We start from the raw sequence: 21,552 nt of genomic DNA on the forward strand, positions 1-21,552 counted from the left end.
TTTTAAAAATATAATTTACCCTGAATATAAGTGAAGGAATCTAAACACATAGATTGATGATTAAAATCTCACAATATTAGTATGAAGTATTGGTAGGAAATATTTCCATTGGAAGAAAATAGTTTATTTCTGTTTCAAATTACAGGTTGAGTATCTCTTATCCAAAATACTTGGGACCAGAAGTGTTTGGATTTCAGATTTTTTCAGATTTTGGAATGTTTGCATATACATAATGAGGTATCTTGAGAATACGAACCAAGTCTAAACACAAAATTCATTTATATTTCACATACACCTTATACACATAGCCTGAAGGTAATTTTGAATGATGTTTTTACTAATTTTGTGTATAAACCAAAGCTTGTGTATGTTGAACCATCAGGAAATAAAGGTATCGCTGTTTCAGCCACCCATGTGGATGATCTGTGGTTGATGGCATCACCGTCATTCCTGACTCTGTATTTATATGCTACTCATAAACAATCATTTTAAATACTTATTCACACATAAATACTTAACAGCAAAACTGACATACAACTAATATAGTGAAAAAATAATGTGTTCTGGGTAATTTCTGGTGTCATGTCAGCACTAAAAAAATTTCAGATTTTGGAGAATTTGGGGTTTGGGATTTTGGGATTAGGGATATTCAACCTGTAATGGGATGACTTATAATCTTTATTATTTTTATTATTTATGGAAACTGTATCACATATGCCACATGACTTTTAATTTTGGTCTTATGGCAGGTAGTATGTACTTCCTGTAAATATTTAGAAATCCGTTAGGCTTTTAAAATATTTTGTTTATTCAGGAAATATTTAATGAGTGCTAATTATATACTGAGCACCACTTGAAGTATTTGAGATATATTAGTGAATGTGTAAAACAAAGATACAGGTAGTCTGGTAGAACTGGTAGTGTGCTAGTCTAATTCTCACAGGACACATTTTAGTGAGGAAAACACCTATGTTAGATTGTTTGCATTTTAAAAGCTATATTACTACAAAAGTCTTATAAACTAAGAGAAAAACAGTCTCAAGTACTAACGTACTTTTGTTTTATTAGATTGAGGAAATTCAGCAGGCTTTAACAGTAAAGCAAAATGAAGAGCTTGACCGACAGAGGAGAATAAGTAATACCCGCAAAATGATAGAGGATTTGCAAAATGAACTAAAGACCACGGAAAACTGCGAGAATCTTCAGCCCCAGATTGATGCCATTACAAATGATCTGAGACGGATTCAGGATGAAAAGGCATTATGTGAAGGCGAGATAATTGATAAGCGAAGAGAGAGGGAAACTCTAGAGAAGGAGAAAAAGAGTAAGTTTTCATAAAGTTAGAATGAAATGTTTATAAAATGTAGATATATCTCTGTTGATGGGCTTTCTTCTTCCACTGGTAATTATTTCTATAAAATGTTCAAGTTGCCTTCTTGAGGAAGCTCAACTCAGTTCTTCCAGCTTCATACCTTAATTACCTATATCTATCGTGTATTGTAATTTGCCATGATAGCTGACCACTGTCTTCTGTCAGATTATGGCAGTTGATTTAATTCTCTATAAATGCCTAGCTTTATTTTCTTTACAAAGTCACTCACTATTACTCATATCAAATTTAAGCTCTTTATTCTAGCCTTCGTAACCTTCTGTTAGCTTAGTTCCTTGAAACCTGTCCAATTTCATCTTTGGTTTTCTTTTTTGTAGACCATGTGAATAGATCTGTGGTATTTGGATAGGGATTTTATATTCTGTCTGCTCAATATATATGACTAAGATCAGTTCAAAAAAAACATTTTTATATGTTTATCAAAGTGTTAGATGTGTATGGCGAACAAAAAAAAAAAAAAAGAAGAAGAACTAGAAGGGTGGCACAGCCCCTTTTTTTTTTTACCTCCAAAGCCAATCAAGAGTAAGCACTTTTAACTCTTTAAGCAGATTTTTTCTAGTAGTCCTTCTATATATATCATGTTCTTATTTCACTATTGCTTGATTAATCAACTTTAGACACTATCTTTTTGTATTTACTCTAGATGTAGATTTTACCTTACAAAACATCTCTATTACAGTTCTTCAAATGGGATTATTAATAATGATTTTTATTATTATAAATAATATACATATCTTTTTTTGGTCATTTAACAATTGTCAGTATTGCTTCAATCCACCCTTCATAAGCTATACATACTCCCTCCCATCCTTGCTTCTTACTTTCCCTCCCTTCTCACATTCTAAATTATCTCATTTATACTCCGTTTTTTATATTTTCAAGGCCGAAAACATTTAGTGTTTTATATGCTTTATTTATGGGTTAATTCTAGAAGTTTAGAAATACTAAGTATTGTTTATTAAACTTGCTCATGGTTGAACCAAGTAGTGCGTTATAATTAAATTTCCCTTCATTGATAGCTTTTAAAAAGCTTTTAATTTTTTTTTTTTTAATTTTGCATTTTCTTAAATGGAAGAGAGGGGAAAAAAGCTGTCTTATCAGGCATTCTCTTGAGTTCTGTAGCCTTCTGTCCTTCTCCTTGCATCTAAACTGGTTGATCTTGAGGCCTGCATGCTTATCATTTGTAATTTCTCTCATGCCTTTTCTGTGTTATAAACTTATTCCTGAATTCCATTTTCTTACATCATGGCCTTATTTTGTTGGAGTACATTTTCAGGTAACCTTCTAAGAAGACATATTTGGGAATTAACTTCAGAGTCTTTTCACCCTTTAAAATACTCTTATTTCATCATCCCCCTTTTTTAGTTTTGTTGTATATACAATTCTAGAATGAAAATACTAATTTTTCTTCCAGAATTTTGAGGGTCTATTGCTATTTGTCTTTTGATAGGAAATGTAGTGTTTTCCTTGTGGGTTTGTTTGTTTTTGTAGGTTACCTGTTTTTTATATTTGATAGTTTCAGGATTTTGTGTTTTCCCAGGTTTTTGGACATTATAGAATGATTTGTTCAGGTCACATCTTTTCCACTATGTGAAGTACTTGCTGAATGGTGTTTGTAACCTTTAGATCTAGGGTATTCTTTTGTATTATTATTAGATTATTCCACTAATTAAAATTTTCAGAGAAACAAGACTTTGTTTTGTTTTACAATTTTAGGTGTGGATGATCATATTGTACGTTTTGACAATCTTATGAATCAGAAGGAAGATAAGCTAAGACAGAGATTCCGTGATACGTATGATGCTGTTTTATGGCTAAGAAGTAACAGAGACAAATTTAAACAAAGAGTCTGTGAGCCCATAATGCTCACGGTAAGAAACTTTGTTCATCTTGGTGGTATTTGTTTTCTTATTGTAATCATTATAGATTTTTGTTTTAAGACATTTAGTCCCAATATTACCCTGGTTTTACATGCTCTGACTTGTGGCATCTGGCATACTGCTGAATCCATTCATGAGCTTTTTAAAGGTTCCCTGATTAATGAGGGTAATAACTGTCATAAAACCTGTGCTTTTTTCTAGAAAGAGGTATGAAACCAGCAACTTATTGACCTAGAATCATGTAGAAAACTAGTATGATTAGCTGGTTCCTTTAGGCACTTGTTATTAGATTATAGCAGGGATTAGATTAAAACCTGCTGAAGAGGTAGAAAGCTGCTGTAAATATGTTGATTAAAGGAAGAAATCTAAGAGGATAGGCAAGAAAATCACCTGCTACAAAGAAAGGGCATTCTTAGGATTTCGAAAATGAAACCAGTACTTTATCGACATCATAAAATATTTGATAGCTTTTATTGATGATTGTGGGTCATCAAGAATAGGTGAAGCTCTATTTAATAAATCATCTAATGAAGTGTGACCATGGATTTACTAAGATGATTGCCATCCAGACTCTTTAAAATAGTAAGTTTTGGGCACATAAAAAGATAAAATAGTAAAAAACTAACATTCTTTGGTAATGATATGTTAGAGCAAACTTAAAGCTTATCCTAAGATTACATAAGGATTATTTTTGCTAGAGAGTTTTTTTTTCATTAGAAAAGAATACATCCTTTCAGGATTCTTGAAAATTCTATTCTCTGTAACTCATGTTTGTGTTATACTTTATTAAAAATCATTTTATATAGTTTTCAATTTTTTACCATATCTTAAATTACCAAAGTTAATATTCATAACACTCTCTTATTCACGTATTATTAGAATATTAGAATATTTTTGCTAGATCAAGAAGAGAATTTCTATTTTAGATGCAGACATCTAAAATATCAGACATTTGATTAGTCTGATGAGGATTGAAAGAAAGTGTAAGAAAAAATATTGTGACCCTTATAAAAGTTATAATGCAGGTATAATTGTTAACATTTTTACTAAAATGCCAGTGTCAAAATAATACTTCAGAACTGTATTAGATTTGTCTCTTCTTGTCATTTGATTTTCTAATAGTAGCATATATCACCAAGTCAGATTACTAGCTGGCATATATTTCCATTTTAAATTACATTTGAATCTTTGAGATAAAGAGATATATTCTGCTTTTTACCCTTTTCAAACTAACCTTTCACCTTTCCTGCCACCTTCCTACATTCATATCTTCCATGCAGTTTACTCACCTTTCTAGGTCTAGTTGAAATGCCACTACCATCGTACGCAAGTGAGCAATATGCAAACTTAAAATTTTAGTCATATAAATGGTTATTGAGCGGTCTATTTCTATGATTTATTTTTAACAATTCCAATCTAGAATTGGAGAAGTGTACAAAGATTTACATATGAACTCCTCACAGTAGTGGTTATCATAGCAAAATGATGGAGCAAAAAAAGAAAATTTATGAAGATACTGATTAAATAAATTACTTTATATCCTTATGATGGAATACTATGCAGCCCTTAAAATGTTGCTGTAGGTCTCTTTTACTAATATAAAATAAATTTGTGACATATTAGTAGATCATAAAATAGGTTATGGAATAGGATGTATGGAAAAATTTTGTTTAAAAAATCATAAAGCAGAAAGCTGCCATCAACCACCAGATCATCACAGAGTGCTACGTCTCCTATATCCACCTATCTCTATCTTGCTACTTTGATTGTGATGATATGACTGTGAAATTCTTTGGAGAACTTTGACAAATACTTTATTCACTGAACTCATGAAGAGAGGGAACATCCCAAGAAACTGGAACCTGCAGAACCAACAAGATGTCTAAATCTTCCCTAAGGGCCGGGCACGATGGCTCACGCCTGTAATCCAGCACTTTGGGAGGCCGAGGTGGGCGGATCACCTAAGGTCAGGAGTTCAAGACCAGCCTGGCTAACATGGTGAAACCTCATCTCTACTGAAAATATAAAAATAGGTCGGGCATGGTGGCTCACTCCTATAATCCCAGCACTTTGAGAGACTGAAGGGGCGGATCATGAGGTCAGAAGATCGAGACCATCCTGGCCAATGTGGTGAAACCCCATCTCTACTAAAAATCCAAAAATTAGTAGGGCATGGTGGTGCATGCCTGTAATCCCAGCTACTCGGGAGACTGAGGCAGGAGAATCGCTTGAACCAAGGTGTTGGAGGTTGCAGTGAGCTGAGATCACGCCACTGCAATCCAGGCTGGTGACAGCTAGACTCTGTCTCAAGAAAAAAGAAAATATAAAAATTAGCTGGGCATGGTGGCATGTGCCTGTAGTCCCAGCTACTTGGGAGGCCGAGGCAGGAGAATAGCTTGAACCCGGAAGGCGGAGGTTGCAGTTACCCAAGATCACGCCACTGCACACCAGCCTGGGTGACAGGGTGAGACTCCATCTTATAAAAATAAATAAACAAACAAACAAATAAATAAATCTTCCTTAAGGGTATCAGGGAAACCTCCAAACTGTGAATGCAATAGACTGTGTATTACACTTGGAAAAAAGTGTAAATAAGTCACTACTGGAACCACACAAACTGGCCAGTGACCAAAACGACCACTACTTGTGTGACTTCCTTGAGTCTTCCTGAGCAGGTAAATTCCGTCAAAGAATTGAATTGTCATGTAAACCAGTTTATACAAGCTTGGGGCCTTGGAATCTGATGTGGCAGAATATTTCTAATAAATATACCTTGGGGCCAGAAGTATTGGCTCATGCCTATAATTCCAGCATTTTGGGAGGCCAAGGCAGGAGGACCACTTGAGTCCAAGAGTTTGATACCAGTCTAGGCAACATAGTGAGACCCTGTCTCTACAAAAATAAAAATTAGCTGAGCGTGGTGGCATGCACCTATAGTCCTAGCAACTCAGGAGGCTGAGGTGAGAGGATTGCTTGAGCCTAGGAGGTCAAGGCTGCAATGAGCCGTGATCACACCACTGCACTCAGCCTGGGCAACACAGAGTGAGACCCTGTCTCAAAATAAAATAGAAAAAAAAACAATATAATCTGGGAGAATGTGATCATGAGAGCTAAGTCCTAGACTGGCTTGTCTATAACTATTTTTTTTTTTTTAATAGATGACTTTCTGTGGTCATTTTGGGGTTACTTTTACCCTTTCTATAAGTTATCGTAAACATCCACATACATTTTCTTTTATTTGTGTCATTTCTTCCAATAAAGTAATTTAGTACCTCCCGCCCCCCGCCTGAAATTGTGAAACAATAGGCTCGTTGTTTGTAGTGTTTATGCCTGGATGATAGTTTTCATGTGGTTTTAATTTTTGTGTGTATCTGTTCTCTCATTTTTCTATACTGATTGATATTCTATCATTTAAAATAGCACTGTTGGCCAACATTTATGTGACAAGCACTGTACTATTATTTTAATTATGTTATCTCTTAATCCATATTTAGTTCTATGAGGTGTAAACTGTTTTACTATGTCCATCTTACAGATGAAAGTAATGAACGTTTTTGAGATTTAGGTAGTACTTGAGCAAGATCAAGCATATGATTTGAAAGGACATCTGTCTGACCTCAGAGCCCAAACTCTTAGCTAGTTTGCTTTGTAATAGATTATAGTACATAAATACCTCCCCTTTTATTATTTTTTCAAGAAAGCTGATTTCCATGTTTTGGAAATAATCAATCTCTAAAATTCCATAGACAGTACTTTTTATATTTATATGCTTCTCTTAATGGGAGTTTTATCATGCTCTGCTTTCGACATACTTATTCATCTGCAATAAATAATAGATTATGTAATTCCAGAAGTAGCTTTTTCCCTAACCTATCTTAGTGTCTTCCATAGCATTGAGCCTCACATGCAGAATTGTCTAATTCATATTTTTACTTTATTTTACTTTTTAGAGACAGTTTCCCTCTGTCGCCCAGGATGGAGTGCAGTGTCACCATCATACCTCACTGTAACCTCAAACTCCTGGGCTTATGCGATCTTCCCACCTCAGCCTCTCAGGTAGAGCCGTCACACCTGGCTAATTTTTTTTTTTTTTTTTAACTTTTTAAGAGACAGGGTCTCACTTTGTTTCCTGGGCTGGTCTCGAACTCTGGCTTCCAGTGTTAGTTATCCTCCTGTCTTGGCCTCCCAAAGTGTTGGGGTTATCAGTGCTACCACGCCTGACCCAGTTGATGTTTTTAAAATAGATCAATAGGTCGGGCACGGTGGCTCACGCCTGTAATTCCAGCACTTTGGGAGGCCAAGGCATGCCAATCACTTGAGGTCAGGAGTTTGAGACCAGCCTGGCCAACGTAATTAAACCCTGTCTCTACTAAAAATACAAAAATTAGCTGGGCATGGTGACATATGCCTGTAGTCCCAGCTACTCGGGAGGCTAAGGCACGGGAATTGGTTGCACCCGGGAGGGAGAGGTTTCAGTGAGCTGAGATCATGCCATTGCATTCCAGCCTTGGTGGCAGAGAAAGACTCTGTCTCAAAAAAGTAAAAAAAAATGAAGAAAAAAGTAAAATAGATCAATAAGATTATGTTCCGGTGATGTAAAATTCAAGTGTCTCTTGAGGGCAGTAATAGTTACAAATAAATCATAGCAAGGTTTTTTTTTTTCCATTAGTTTTAAAGTTTAAAGTTCTTTGTGTTTTTGTACCTATCAGTTATTCCATCTATGAAGTTCTCTTGATTAAGAAAATATGAAAAGTGTAGGGAACGATAAGAAATGTTTACACTCAAGTCACAATCTAAGACTGTTTGAAATATTTTCAATGTGTTGACTAGAAAGGAACTAAAGTTATTTCTTAGATGGTATCAAAATCAATATGCACTGTTCAAATCTTGGCCTTTGTTTAACCATGTACTGTATTAATTGTTTCTGAGTAATGGATTAGATATTTTAAAATAACTCTTTGATACCAACTTCTTTTTTTTATCTTCTCTTTTCTGAAGTATTACAATCTAATTAAATCCAATTTTAATATAAACATGTTGTTAATAATCAGTTGGGTTTCATGAAATTCGACCTTTTGTATTGTTTTTTTAGATCAATATGAAAGATAATAAAATGCCAAATATATTGAAAATCATATTCCATCAAATGACTTAAGAGCCTTTGTATTTGAAAGTCAAGAAGATATGGAGGTTTTCCTCAAAGAGGCAAGTACTAACCAACATAACACTTTGATTCACTTGACTCTTGTCTTTCAGCGCTGAAGTTTTAACTTCACTAGAGCAAAATGTGATAGCTAATTTTACCACCAGTTCACTCTCATGCAAAATCACTCTGTTGTGCTAATTTCTTTCCTATTTATGGCATTGTGGGTCAATTGATTTGCTTTATAAAAGAAAACCAGCCCATAATATTCCATCTGTAACGTTTTGAAATTATCATTTGAAATTAATGTGAAGAGTAATTCTGTCATGTTTTAAGAAAACAAAACATAATGGACCTTTGGTCTTGGACATCCTTTTTTTGAAAATGTACTGTAATGAACTCAGTTTTACTTTGAAAGGAAAATCAGTACAATGTTGCTTATTAATATAAATAAAACTTCTTTAAAAAGAATGAGAACCCTGTATCTGTCTAGAGAAAGGCCACTGACCAAGAATCTAAGCCACTGAAAGACAGTAAGGCTTAGTATTAGTAGTTAAGAATGTGTACTTCATAGCTGGGCTACCAGGATTTGAATTCTGGGATTGCTTCTAACTTGGGCAAATTGCCTAAATGTTTTATGCCTCAGTTTTCTTGTCTATAAAATGAAGGATAACATTATCTACTTCAAGAGATGGTTGTAAGGATTAAGTCAGTTAATAAATGTAAAGGTACTTATAGCAGTAGTTATTAACTCATCATTATTATAATGTTATATAATCCACATAACATGTAGTATAATATCTTGTTAGCTATATATGACATTCTTATATATATATGGTTAGCTATATGTTGTATTGTCTGTAAGACTTCCTACTCCTTTTGCATGTCTTCTGTTTCTTTAAAAGGCTTATATAGAAAGGTTAGGTTTAGATTCTTTTGTATATCTTGTTTAAACAATTTTGTTAATTGATCTAAGTGAGGAGAGGATTCTGAATCAGCTCAAGTGGTCCTGTGTTTCTCTGGTACACAAGTGCTTGGAAAGAGTCTTGACTTGCTTTGGCTTTTATCATATTACCCTACTTCTGGTTTGGGAGTGGCAAGTTACGTGAACATAAAGGTGACTGGATAAAAAGGCTGGCTGTATAAAATTATAAAATAGACTCCAAAAAGTTAAAAATTTGTGTATGTTAGAGCTGTTTAAGCCTAACCAGTGATTTATCAATCTGATGAAAGAGCTCGGTGGAGAAGTCAAGTTGCTTGGGTTGCATGTCTTTTAAGACATGATATATTGTAAAGTGCATGCAGTCAGGTGTAATTAAATGATCTCTATTTTGCAAATGGCCCGCTTAGCCTGTTACTTTTCCTTGTGTCAAAAACTCATTCTGCCTCTGCACTAAGGATTTAAAACATACATTGATGATACAATATAGATTCCTGATCATTTGACCTGGATTCATTTTTCTTGTATTTTAACAGTTTTCCATAGCTGCTTATCAGATAAAATAAGAACTTTCTCCTATAATTTGTGTGTATATTTTAAATTGTGAAATTTATTCTATATAACCTTCTCCTGTAATTGTATATACTAGAGTACCATTTCTCATCCTTCAGTAAATTGCAAGTCATCTTCACGATTTTTGCCATTTCTACATACTATTATGTGCAACGTAATTTTTGCCAAATCTGAGTACTACCTATAGTTTTATTTCTTGTTTTCTTTCAGTCACCTCACTTTTTGTTACTCAAACAAAATCTTCTAAAAGGAAATACATCATTACAAAGTTAAAAACAAATAATAGGCCCGGCATGTTGGCTTATGCCTCTAATCCCAGCACCTTAGGAGGCCAGGGCAGACAGATCACTTGAGGTCAGGAGTTCGAGACCAGCCTGGCCAATGTGGTGAAATCCCATCTCTGTTACAAATACGAAAATTAACCGGGTGGGGTGGTGTGCGCTATTTTTTCCCTTTGTAATTTTTTGTGTGGAGATACTTTGAGATTGCAGATATTCTGTTCCTCATGAAATCTTACCTAGTAGGTTTAAGAGCCATTAGTGGTTCTAACTCTGTCATTCCTTCTGTGTTTATTAGTTAGCATTCTACCTATAAGAAAGAACTTTTTCTTCTCTTCCATTTATTTGTTTGTTGTATCAGTATAGATTCATGGAATTGTTTTACGTATTTTAATTCATTACTTTTTTTTTTTTTTGAGACGGAGTTTTGCTCTTGTTGCCCAGAATGGAGTGCAATGGCGTGCTCTTGGCTCACTCCAACTTCTGCTTCCCATGTTCAAGCAATTATCCTGCTTCAGCATCTCAAGTAGCTGGGATTACAGGCATCCACCACCATGCCCCCCTAATTCTTTATATTTTTAGTGGAGACAGGGTTTTGCCATGTTATCCAGGCTGGTCTTGAACTCCTGACCTCAAGTGATCCGCCCACCTCGGCCTCCCAAAGTGCTGGAATTACAGACGTGAACCACCACGCCCGGCCAATTCATTACTATTTTAGTGCTCAAATTGCCCCATATTTGGCCAGTGAGACCATTTTCAGGTTGACTCCTGTGTCATTTTAATATGTTGCCATTGTATTTTGAGCATTTCTTTCTTTTTGCCATAGTAAGATGTTACAGGCGCATCTTGAATGTATCCTTTTGGGCCTTATAATCAGTCCTTTAACCAAAAATCCTATTTTCTTTTAGACACTGAGCTCTGGATACTAGGTATTTTCATTGCTGCTGGTATCTCATTGCTTCTAAGTCCTAACATGCAAACCCTTATGTCTATATTTATTTCCATATTTATCTAGAGACCAGATACCATATGTGCACCATGAATTCACGCTACTGCTTACAGTTGCAGTCCAACTTTGGAGTACCTTCTAGTCTTTCTCCTTTGTATATTTGTAATTCTCTTCTGTATTAGTGAAAAACATAACTCCCCTTACCATCAGTATATTTAGTAATTTGTTCAAGCCTAGAATCCTCTGAAAATAGTTCAAGAATTGCTAATCTGTGCTACCGTGAAATTCCTCCATCCCACATGCCTCTATTAATGTCTGTCAACATTTTTTCTTTTTCATTGTATAAGTTTACACATCTCTTGTTAAAAGTGTATTTCACTGTCTAATTTTAAAATACATTTTTTAACACTATCATAAATGGGTTTCTAAAATGCATTTTCTAATTGTACATTGCTAGTACGTAGACATATCGATTTTTTTAAACATTGACCTTATATCCTGTGGCACTATTGAATTTACATTAAATTCTAGTACAGACATACAAGAGATATAACAGATTTATAAAGCAAATATTGCTGTAAAGCAAGTCATAACAAACTTTTTGGCTTCCCAGTATATATAAAAGTTATGTTTACACTATTTATGTCTATTAAATGTGAATAGCATTATGTCTATAAAATGTACATACTTTAAAAGCACTTTCTTGCTAAAAAATATTAACAATCATCTGAGCCTTCAGTGAGTTTAATCTTGTTGGTAGTGGAGGATTTTGCTTCCATATTGATAGCTGCTGACTGATTAAGGTGGTGGTTGCTGAAGTTTGGAGTGGCAGTGGCATTTTCTTAAATAAGATAACAATAAAGTTTACCACATTGATCAACTCTTCCTTTCACAAAAGATTTCTCTGTAGCATGCGATAGCATTTTACCCATAGCAGAATTTTTTTCCTTTTTTTTTTTTTGTGACAGAGTCTTCCTCTGTCACGCAGACTAGAGTGGAATGGCCTCCCAAAGTGCTGGAATTATAGGCATGAGCCACTGCGCCCAGCCTAGAATTTCTTTCAAAATTGGAGTTGATCCTTTCAAACCCTGCCTCTACTTTATCACCTAAATTTATGACATATTCTAAATCATTTGTTGTAATTTCAACAGTGTTCCCAGCATCTTCATCAGAAGTAGTTTCCATCTCAAAAAACCATTTTCTTTGCTCATCCATAAGAAGCTACTCCTCCTCCATTCAAATTTTATCCTGAGATTGCAGCAATTCAGTTACATCTTTGGGCTCCACTTCTAATTCTAGTTCTCTTGCTGTTTCCACCACATCTGCTGTTACTTCTTCCAAAGAAGTCTTGAACCTCTCAGGGTCATCCCTGAAGGCTGGAATCAGTTTCTTTCAAACTTCTGTTAATGTTGATATCTTGAGACCTCCTCCCATGAATCAAACATGTTCTTAATGGCATCTAGAATGATGAATCTTTTTTTTTTTTTTTGGAGACAGGGTCTTGCTCTGTTGCTCAGGCTGGAGTGCAGTGGCACAATCTTGCCTCCCTGCACCTCCACCTCCTGGGTACAAGCAATTCTGCCTCAGCTTCCTGAGTAGCTGGGATTACAGGTGTGTGCCACCACGCCCAGCTGATTTTTGCATTTTTTAGTAGAGATGGGGTTTTGCCATGTTGGTCAGGCTGGTCTCAAACTCCTGACTTTAGGTGATCTGCCCACCTCAGCCTCCCAAAGTGCTGGGATTACAGGTGTGAGCCACTGCACCCGGCCGATGAATCTTTTTTAGAAGGCTTTTTATTTACTTTGCCCAGATCCATCAGAGGAGTCATTATCTGGGGCAGCCATAAGTAGCCTTGTGAAATGTGTTTCTTAATAAGACTTGAAAGTCGTAATTACTCCTTGATCCATGAGCTGCAGATCGGATGTTGTGTTAGCAGACGTGAAAACAACATTAATCTACATGTACATCTCCATCAGACCTCTTGGGTGACTAGGTACATTGTCAGTGATCAGTAATATTTGGACAGGCGTCTTTTTTTTCTGAGGAGTAGGTCTCAACAGTGGGCTTAAAATACTCAGTAAACCATGCTGTAAATAGATGTGCTGTCATCCAGGCTTTGTTGTTCAACTTACAGAGCACAGGCAGAGTAGATTTAGCATAATTCTAATGGGCCCTAGCATTTTTTGGAATGGTTAAATAAGCATTGGCTTCAACTTAAAAGTCAGTAAATGTATTCATCCCTAGCAAGAGTCAGCTTTCCTTTGAAGTTTTGAATCCAGTCATTGATTTCTTTTCTCTAGTTATAAAAGTCCTAGATGGCATTCCCTTCCAATAGAAGGCTGTTGGTTCTACATTGAAAATCTGTCATTTAGTGTACCACCTTCATCAGTGATCTTAGCTAGATCTTCTGGATAACTTGCTGCAGCTTCTACATCAGCATTTGCTGTTTCAGCTTACACTTTTATGTTATGGAAATGGCTTCTTCCCTTAAACGTCATGAACCAACCTCTAGCTTCAAGCTTTTCATGAACCTGCTAGCTTCAAGCTTTTCTTCTATCACCTCTTTCAGCCATCAAATAATTGAAAAGAGTTCGGGCTTGCTCTGGATTAGGATTTGGCTTAAAGGGATGTTGTGACTGCTTTGATCGTCTATTCAGACCACTAAAACTTTCTTCAGATCTGCAGTAAGGCAATTTTGCTTTCTTTTTTGTGTATACACTGGAGTAGCACTTCTAATTTCCTTCAAGAACTCTTCCTTTGCATTCACATCTTGGCTAGCTTTCAGCCTAGCTCAGCTTTTGTCATGCCTTCCTCACTAAGCTTTATTTTTAGCTTTTGATTTAAAGTGAGAGACATGTGACTCTTCTTTTCCCTTGAACACTTAGAGACCATTGTAGGGTTATTAATTGGTCTGATTTCAGTCAGGGAAATGTGTGTCAGGGAATAGGGAGGCCTCAGGAGAGGGAGAGGGACTGGAGAACAGATGGTCATTGGAACAATCAGAACGTACACAGCATTTATCAATTAAGTTCACTGTCTTACCTAGGTGTGGTATGTGGCATTCCAGTTACAATGGCAGTATCAAAGATCATAGATCACTATATAACACATACAACAATAATTAAAAAGTTGGGAGAATTACCAGAATATGACACAGAGACCCAACAAGATGAGCACATCCTGTTTGAAAAATGGCACTATAGACTTTTTTTGACATAGGGTTGCTGCAAACCTTGAATGTGTTAAAAAAAAAAAAAAACTGTTTTAAACCAGTCAAATTTAGCAGTGGAGGGTTGTATAGCAACTTTAATGACACTATGTTAATAACTTCTGATAACCCACTACCATTGGACCAGCCAAAAAAAAAAGGTTTTTTAACGCGATATCTTTGAAGGTCAGTAAAGCAAAGCACAATAAAATGAGGTGTGCCTATGGTTGCTTTGTAGAGTCCATAGGACTTTCTGTGTAGAAAGTCCTGTCTTTTGCACATAGGTCATTTTACTTTTTTTTCTAATCTTTTATTTCTTTATTGTGCATTATTACATTTACTCATACCTCCAGGACAGTGTTGAGGAGAAATGATGTATTAGTCCATTTTCACACTGCTACAAAGAACTGCCTCTATTAGCCGGGCACGGTGGCGGACACCTGTAATCCCACCTACGCAAGAGGCTGAGACAGGAGAATCACTTGAACCTGGGAGGCAGAGGTTGCAGCGAGCTGAGATTGTGCTACTGCAGTCCAGCCTGGGTGACAGGGTGAAGACACTATCTCAAAAAAAAAAAAAAAAAAGAACTGCCTGAGACTGGGTAATTTATAAACAAAAGAGGTTTAATTGACTCACAGTTCTGCATGGTTGAGGAGGCCTCAGGAAGCTTACAATCATGGTGGAAAGCAAAGAAGAAGTAAGGCACATCTTACATGGCAGCAGGAGAAAGAGTGTGGGCAGGGAACTGCAACAGACTTTTACACCATCAGATTGTGTGAGAACTCACTATCACGAGAACAGCGTGGGGGAAACTGTCCCCATGATCCAATCACCTCCCACCAGGTCCCTCCCTCAGCATGTGAGATTGTACTTTGGAATGAGATTTGGATGGGAACACAGAGCCAAACTATATCAAATGACAAGATTAGACACCCTTACTTGTTTCCAGACTTAGGAGGAAAGCACTTAATATTTCATCATTAGGTATGAGGTTTGCTGTAGATTTTCCACAAATGCTCTTTGTTAGGTTGAGAAAGTTCCCTTGTCTACCTGTTTTACTGAGAATTTTTATTATAAATGGATGTCAAGTTTTGTCAGATGGTTTCCTGCATCTGCTAAGATGATCATATGGCTTTTGCATTTTATTTTGTTAATATGATAAATTAGATTGGTTGATTTTTGACTGTTACATCAGTCTGGCATTCCTGGCATAAACTCCGCTTGGTCATGTATACTGTTCATACATTGCTGGATTCTGTTTACCAGTATTTTACAAAGGATTTTTGCTTTTGTATTCCTGAGGGATATTGGTTTATAGACTTTTTTGTAATGTTTTTGTCAAGAGTTTGGCATAAGAGTTATGTTGGTACAGGCCGGGCGCGGTGGCTCAAGCCTGTAATCCCAGCACTTTGGGAGGCCGAGATGGGCAGATCACGAGGTCAGGAGATCGAGACCATCCTGGCTAACACGGTGAAACCCCATCTCTACTAAAACTACAAAAAACTAGCCGGGCGACGTGGCAGCGCCTGTAGTCCCAGCTACCCGGGAGGCTGAGGCAGGAGAATGGCATGAACCCGGGAGGCGGAGCTTGCAGTGATCTGAGATCCGGCCACAGCACTCCAGCCTGGGTGACAGAGCAAGACTCTGTCTCAAAAAAAAAAAAAAAGTTATATTGGTACATAAAATGACTTGGGAAGTGTTTCATCCTTCTGTTTTCTGCAGAGTCTTGGTATTATTGCTTCCTTAACTGTTTTATCAAATTTATCAGTGAAAACATCTTAGTATAGACTTTTCTTCATTAGAATTTTATAGCAAATTGAGTTTCTAATACATGTAAAGGCTATTTCAGCTTTTTTTTTTTATCTTGCTTTAAATTTGGCAAAATGTGTTTTAAGGATTTTTTTCCAATTCATCTAAGTTATTCATGTTTTGGCGTGAAGTTTTCATGATATTATCTTTTAATGTTTTAGGATATTTCATCAGTGAATTTTTCATTTCAGCTATTGCATATTTTAGTTCTAGAATTTTCATTTAATTCTCTTTATTCTGTCTGCTGAGATTCTCCACCTGTTGATGATAATAAACCATAGTTTTCTTGAACATGTGTATATGTGTGTGTGTGTGTGTGTATATATATATATATATATATATATATATAATAGCTACGTTAAACTTCTTTGCTAGTTCTAACATCTAGCTCTTTGTGGAATCAGTTCCCCTTAGTTGCTTTTTCTCTTGACTATGGTGGCATTTTATTCTTATGCTTAGTAGTTGGGTTTCTTTGTTTTGTTTTTGTTTTTGTTTTGAGACAGAGTTTCGCTCTTGTTGCCCAGGCTGGAGTGTAATGGCGTGATCTCGGCTCACTGCAACCGCTGCCTCCTGGGTTCAAGCAATTCTCCTGCCTCACCCTCCCAAGTCGCTGAGATTACCGGCGCCCCATACCACACCCAGCTAATTTTTTTGTATTTTCAGTAGAGACGAGGTTTCACCATGTTGGTCAGGCTGATCTTGAACTCCTGACCTCAGTTGATCCATCCGCCTCAGTCTGCCAAAGTGCTGGGGTTACAGATGTGAACTACCGTGCCCAGCCGGTAATTTTTTATTATATTCTGGAATCATAGGTAATAACACTGTAGAGACTGGATTCAATTGTCTTCTTCCAAAGAGACTAGAAGGCAGTTAACTTAGCTGGATTTAAACTCCAAACTCTGTCTCTCAAGCAATGGACAGCAACTGAAATCTCCGGTCAGTGGAGATGATTGTTGTTGTTGTTGTTGTTTTAGTTTTAGCCTTCCACTTGTTGCTTTCCTCCAGTCCCCTGGAATTTTTGCACTCATAGTTCATGGGGCAGCCAAGGATTTAGATGGGTGTTTATAGGCAGATTTTGAGACTTCTCACTTTGCAGCTCCCTTCCAAGAATTTACCCTCTCAGTTTACAGTCATTCTAGTCACCCCAAACTCCATCCTTCCATCCTATGATCCCTCCAGCCAGAAAGACTGCAGCTTTCTACTGGAATTCTTTCCCCACTCCTGATGCTCCAGATTGGGGAATGCCCCCAAGCCACAAGCCACAAGCCACATAAACACAAATCTCACCTAGTGCTATTCTTTCAGATGTCAACTCCTTTCCAACTTCTTTCTTTTGTCCGTCTCCAGTGCCTTAAAATAATTGTTTTTAAGATTTTGGCCACAGTTTACAATCATTGTAGAAAAGTTAGTCCAATACAAGATAATCTACCAATAATGTAAGCATAACTATCTCCCTTCTGTATTATTTTGAAGTAATTCCCAGACATTCTATTTCACCTGTAAATATTTTGGTATGTATCTCTAAAAGAAGTGGACTCTTTTTATGAAAACACATAACTATAGTATTATCACAGTAAAAAAATTTATACTGACATCTAATATGCCATGTTTGAGTTTCTTACCCGTCCCACAAATGTCAGTAGGAATATGGTAACTATAAATCGTTTCAGTAGAGAATATATGGTAATTAAAATAATATTTTCTTTTCCCTATATTCAGGTTCGTGACAACAAAAAATTAAGAGTAAATGCTGTTATTGCACCCAAGAGTTCGTATGCAGACAAAGCACCTTCAAGATCTTTAAATGAACTTAAGTAAGTCTTGAAAATATTAAGATTTATTTAAATATTGAATTATTCAACATTTATTGTTACATAAATAAGCTGTTACAAGCTGTATTATTTCCTTTTAAGATCTCTTAAGTCGAATATAAGGAAAAATTTAGGCACAAGACCATGATATAGTTAGCACACAGCGAGTGTGATGCGATATGATGTTTCAGATCTGCAGAACAATACTAAACTGTTTAATAAAAGATGCTAAAGTAGTTGGTTAGTTATTGGGAAAAATGAAATGATAAATTATCACTTCATAATGCAGAAATAATTTCCAAAAGGACTAAATGTAAAAAATGTTAATTATAAAATAATTATAAGTAAATATCTTGACTTGGAATATAAATAAGCGTTCTAAACATAATGGAAGAAATTTAAGAAGAGTAGTTTGTAATCATAAAAAGCTTAAGCTTTTCTGGTAAGCGAATAAGTCATAAGTGATTTTAAAACTATAAAAAAAAGAAAAAAGACTTTTCCTGTGTCATTGTTGAAATAATGTGTGTTCTACTTACTGTTTTTTGGTGGTTTATCAACTCTCAGTTTTTTTAATGATATTTTAAGAAGAAAATCTAATCAATACTTTTCCTTTCAGACAATACGGATTTTTCTCTTATTTGAGAGAATTATTTGATGCACCTGATCCTGTAATGAGTTACCTTTGCTGTCAGTATCATATTCACGAAGTTCCTGTAGGAACTGAAAAGACCAGAGAAAGAATTGAACGGGTAAGGAAGTAGTGACTCATGTACTGAATCATGTACCAAAAATGTAGTTTTGTTAAAACTTCTTAGCTAAAGGCAAGCAAAATGTGTCAGAATTTAAGTAAGTCTGTTGTTTTTAACCATGCAGAAATTATCTTTGTATTATTTTCCATATGACATAAAACATTGACTGTTAACTAATACATTATGAGAGGAGTGATGTGGAGTTAACTAGAATAAATACTTAATACATTTAGGGTAATTCAGTAAAGTTAAAACCTGAAAAGAGATACCTTGTACACTAACCTGATTCTGCCTTGCTTGGTAAACCTATGTGAAAGCATTATATTAGTAGTTTAGTCTTTTAAATTATTATATGTGAGATTATTTTTAAGACAAATTATACTTTAGAATGGCAGGCAGGCTGGGGTATTAAACTATTTTTGGTCAACCTTCCTTTTCTTAAAACTTATAATTAAGATTATCTCACGTATGAATGACCACTCCCCATAGGATTTGTTTGACTAGTACATACAGCCACAGAAACTCCTAGTTTCTGTATTCTGCTAGTACTGTTTGGAATTTTATTCTTTACAATCTCTGTGACTCCAAACCATATGCACTTTTATCACAGGCAGAAACAGAAAGGAAATCTCTCCTGGAACAGGTTTTTCCAGTATTAATACCAAGTTGCTGTATTAATACTGCTTATAAGCATCTAATAACCAATTATAGACCTAACTACTACTTATAATATTGAATTTATTAAAAAATATGTTTTAAATTTCTAACAACCAGTATATAAATATTCCTAAGATGATTCATTTGGGGGCTATCTATACTTCATTAACAGAAGATATCATTACCAACTCATTTTGCAAAAACAAGTCACTTACAGTAAGTTGCCTGCCTTTGATTAGAATTGTATCATATTATGGTAATCATTTCTGAAAACCAAAAGTAGAAGTCTCTGTGTGGGTATACTACTTTTTTTTCTTGATTCACTGAGGTTTAGAAAAGAGGGCAAGACCATATGCATAGACCAAACCAATTTTTGTCAAAGTTTTAAAGGTAGATGGGGCTCTCTCTGAAAGTAAGATTAGTAGGACTTTTCTGCTAACGCAGAGAGACAATGAAAAGGTTGATAAGGACTTTTAAACTTCACTTTGGGGCAGAAAGGAGCAATTACTTTTTTTGGAAATTTATTTTCCTTTTTGAACATTGCTTCAAGTTGAGTTATTTTCGTGTACTTTTACTTTTAACATTTTAAGTCACCTAGGGAGCTTGGACACTGCTGTTTGTACTAGAGAAATAGCTTTGGAATTCATATTATTTATATTAAAAGTGAAATTGTTTTCTTCCCATTTCTTTTTCAAGTGTTTTCATTAATCTTAATCTCTTTGGTGTTATATACTGTATTTTTAAAATTCTCAAACACATCAAACACCTTATTGTCCCAATGCCTAACTCAGTTCTATGTTGTATATAATTTATGATGATATACTTTTCAGACATGTGTATGTACAAGAAAACCAAGTTAGAAAGTGTTTCAAGCACCTAGTAAAGATTATCTTAGCTGTCTTTCAGAAGATGAAAACCTTTATTGAGGAAATTTACTGCCTTTATATCCGCAGTCCTTCTGTTTGAGACAATAATGGCTAGATAATGGCAATAATGGCTGTATCTCTTCCTCAGGATAAAAATATATTCTTTATGTTTTCCTTTATTATTAACTCTTAACATTTTACATTCTCTAACAGTATACCCTATTTACGGAATTGTTCTCTCATTAATTTCTAAGATTCTCCCTTTGGTTAAATTGTCTGCTGACTTATTTAGCTTGAGATGTCACTTTTATGGGAAGTGCCCTTCCTTCACTAACTCTGTCAGTTCAAATCCAGTTTAAAACTCATTTTTAGGAGACTTGGATAGGCTAAAGTCATCCAGTCTATCCCTTTATTTCAGATTAGTCGGGATTTAGGATTTACGCTTGTTGACCTAGTGTGCTTAAGTATGTCTTACCTCTTCACTTAGACTATAAACTTCTGGAAGGAAACAAGCCACAGTAGTATTACAATAGTATCTAAAGGTTTTAGAGATTGGAAACAACCTCTAAAATGCTCTGCATTGCAGCAGCCTACTCTATAAATATACAGAAATAGATCAAATAATGGTATACTTATGGTATTTATAATATATTTTAGTTTATGAAATCCATGTATAAATTCTTGAGAGAAAAGTTCTAAAAAAACTTTAAAAATAAGAAAAGGCTTTGAAATCTATGAAAAATGTTTCATTTGATGATTATTCTCAAATACACAGGAACTAAACATAAGATTATGTATCTTCGAACAGTATAACTGAGAGGAGGGGAGAGTAAATGACTTACCCAAGATAACATAGTTCAATGTACTGAGCACCCTTCTCTCCTGGTATCTCTTCTTTAGATGTAACAAAGCTCCAAAACTACTTGGGAGAGTCGTATAGTAGCATAGAAGTATAGCTGACTTTGCTAGTTGTATGGGCCACCTTTTTTGAAATTTTGTTGGATAGGTTAAAAAAAAATTACTAGACTCAGTGGCCCACACCTGTAATCCCGGCACTTTGGAAGACCAAGGCGGGAGAATCTCAGAGGCAGGAATTCAAGACTAGCCCCCATAGGAAGCATGGAAAAACTCCATTTCTACAAAATTGTTTTAATTAACCGGGCATGGTGGCACATGCCCCTAGTCCCAGCTACTCAGGAGGCTGAGGTGGGAGGATCACTTGAGCCTGGGAGGTTGAGGCTGGAGTAAGTTGAGATCGTGCCACTGCATTCCAGCCTGGGTGACAGAACGAGACCCTGT

The 21,552-nt window shown here is 35.7% G+C and overlaps 1 protein-coding gene across 1 annotated transcript in view; it reads left to right on the top strand.

The window, feature by feature from the left end:
• SMC5 (structural maintenance of chromosomes 5) overlaps nt 1-21,552 on the top strand; it is a 105,709-nt gene that overhangs the window by 47,373 nt on the left and 36,784 nt on the right. Inside the window, 6 exon segments of the mRNA XM_017873065.1 lie at nt 1,069-1,324; nt 3,107-3,261; nt 8,363-8,378; nt 8,381-8,475; nt 17,890-17,984; nt 18,598-18,730. Coding sequence (XP_017728554.1) covers nt 1,069-1,324; nt 3,107-3,261; nt 8,363-8,378; nt 8,381-8,475; nt 17,890-17,984; nt 18,598-18,730 — 750 coding nt within the window.

Source organism: Rhinopithecus bieti, unplaced genomic scaffold, assembly GCF_001698545.2.
Source record: "Rhinopithecus bieti isolate Rb0 unplaced genomic scaffold, ASM169854v2 scaffold_7648, whole genome shotgun sequence".
In the NCBI taxonomy this organism is placed as follows: Eukaryota; Metazoa; Chordata; class Mammalia; order Primates; family Cercopithecidae; genus Rhinopithecus; species Rhinopithecus bieti.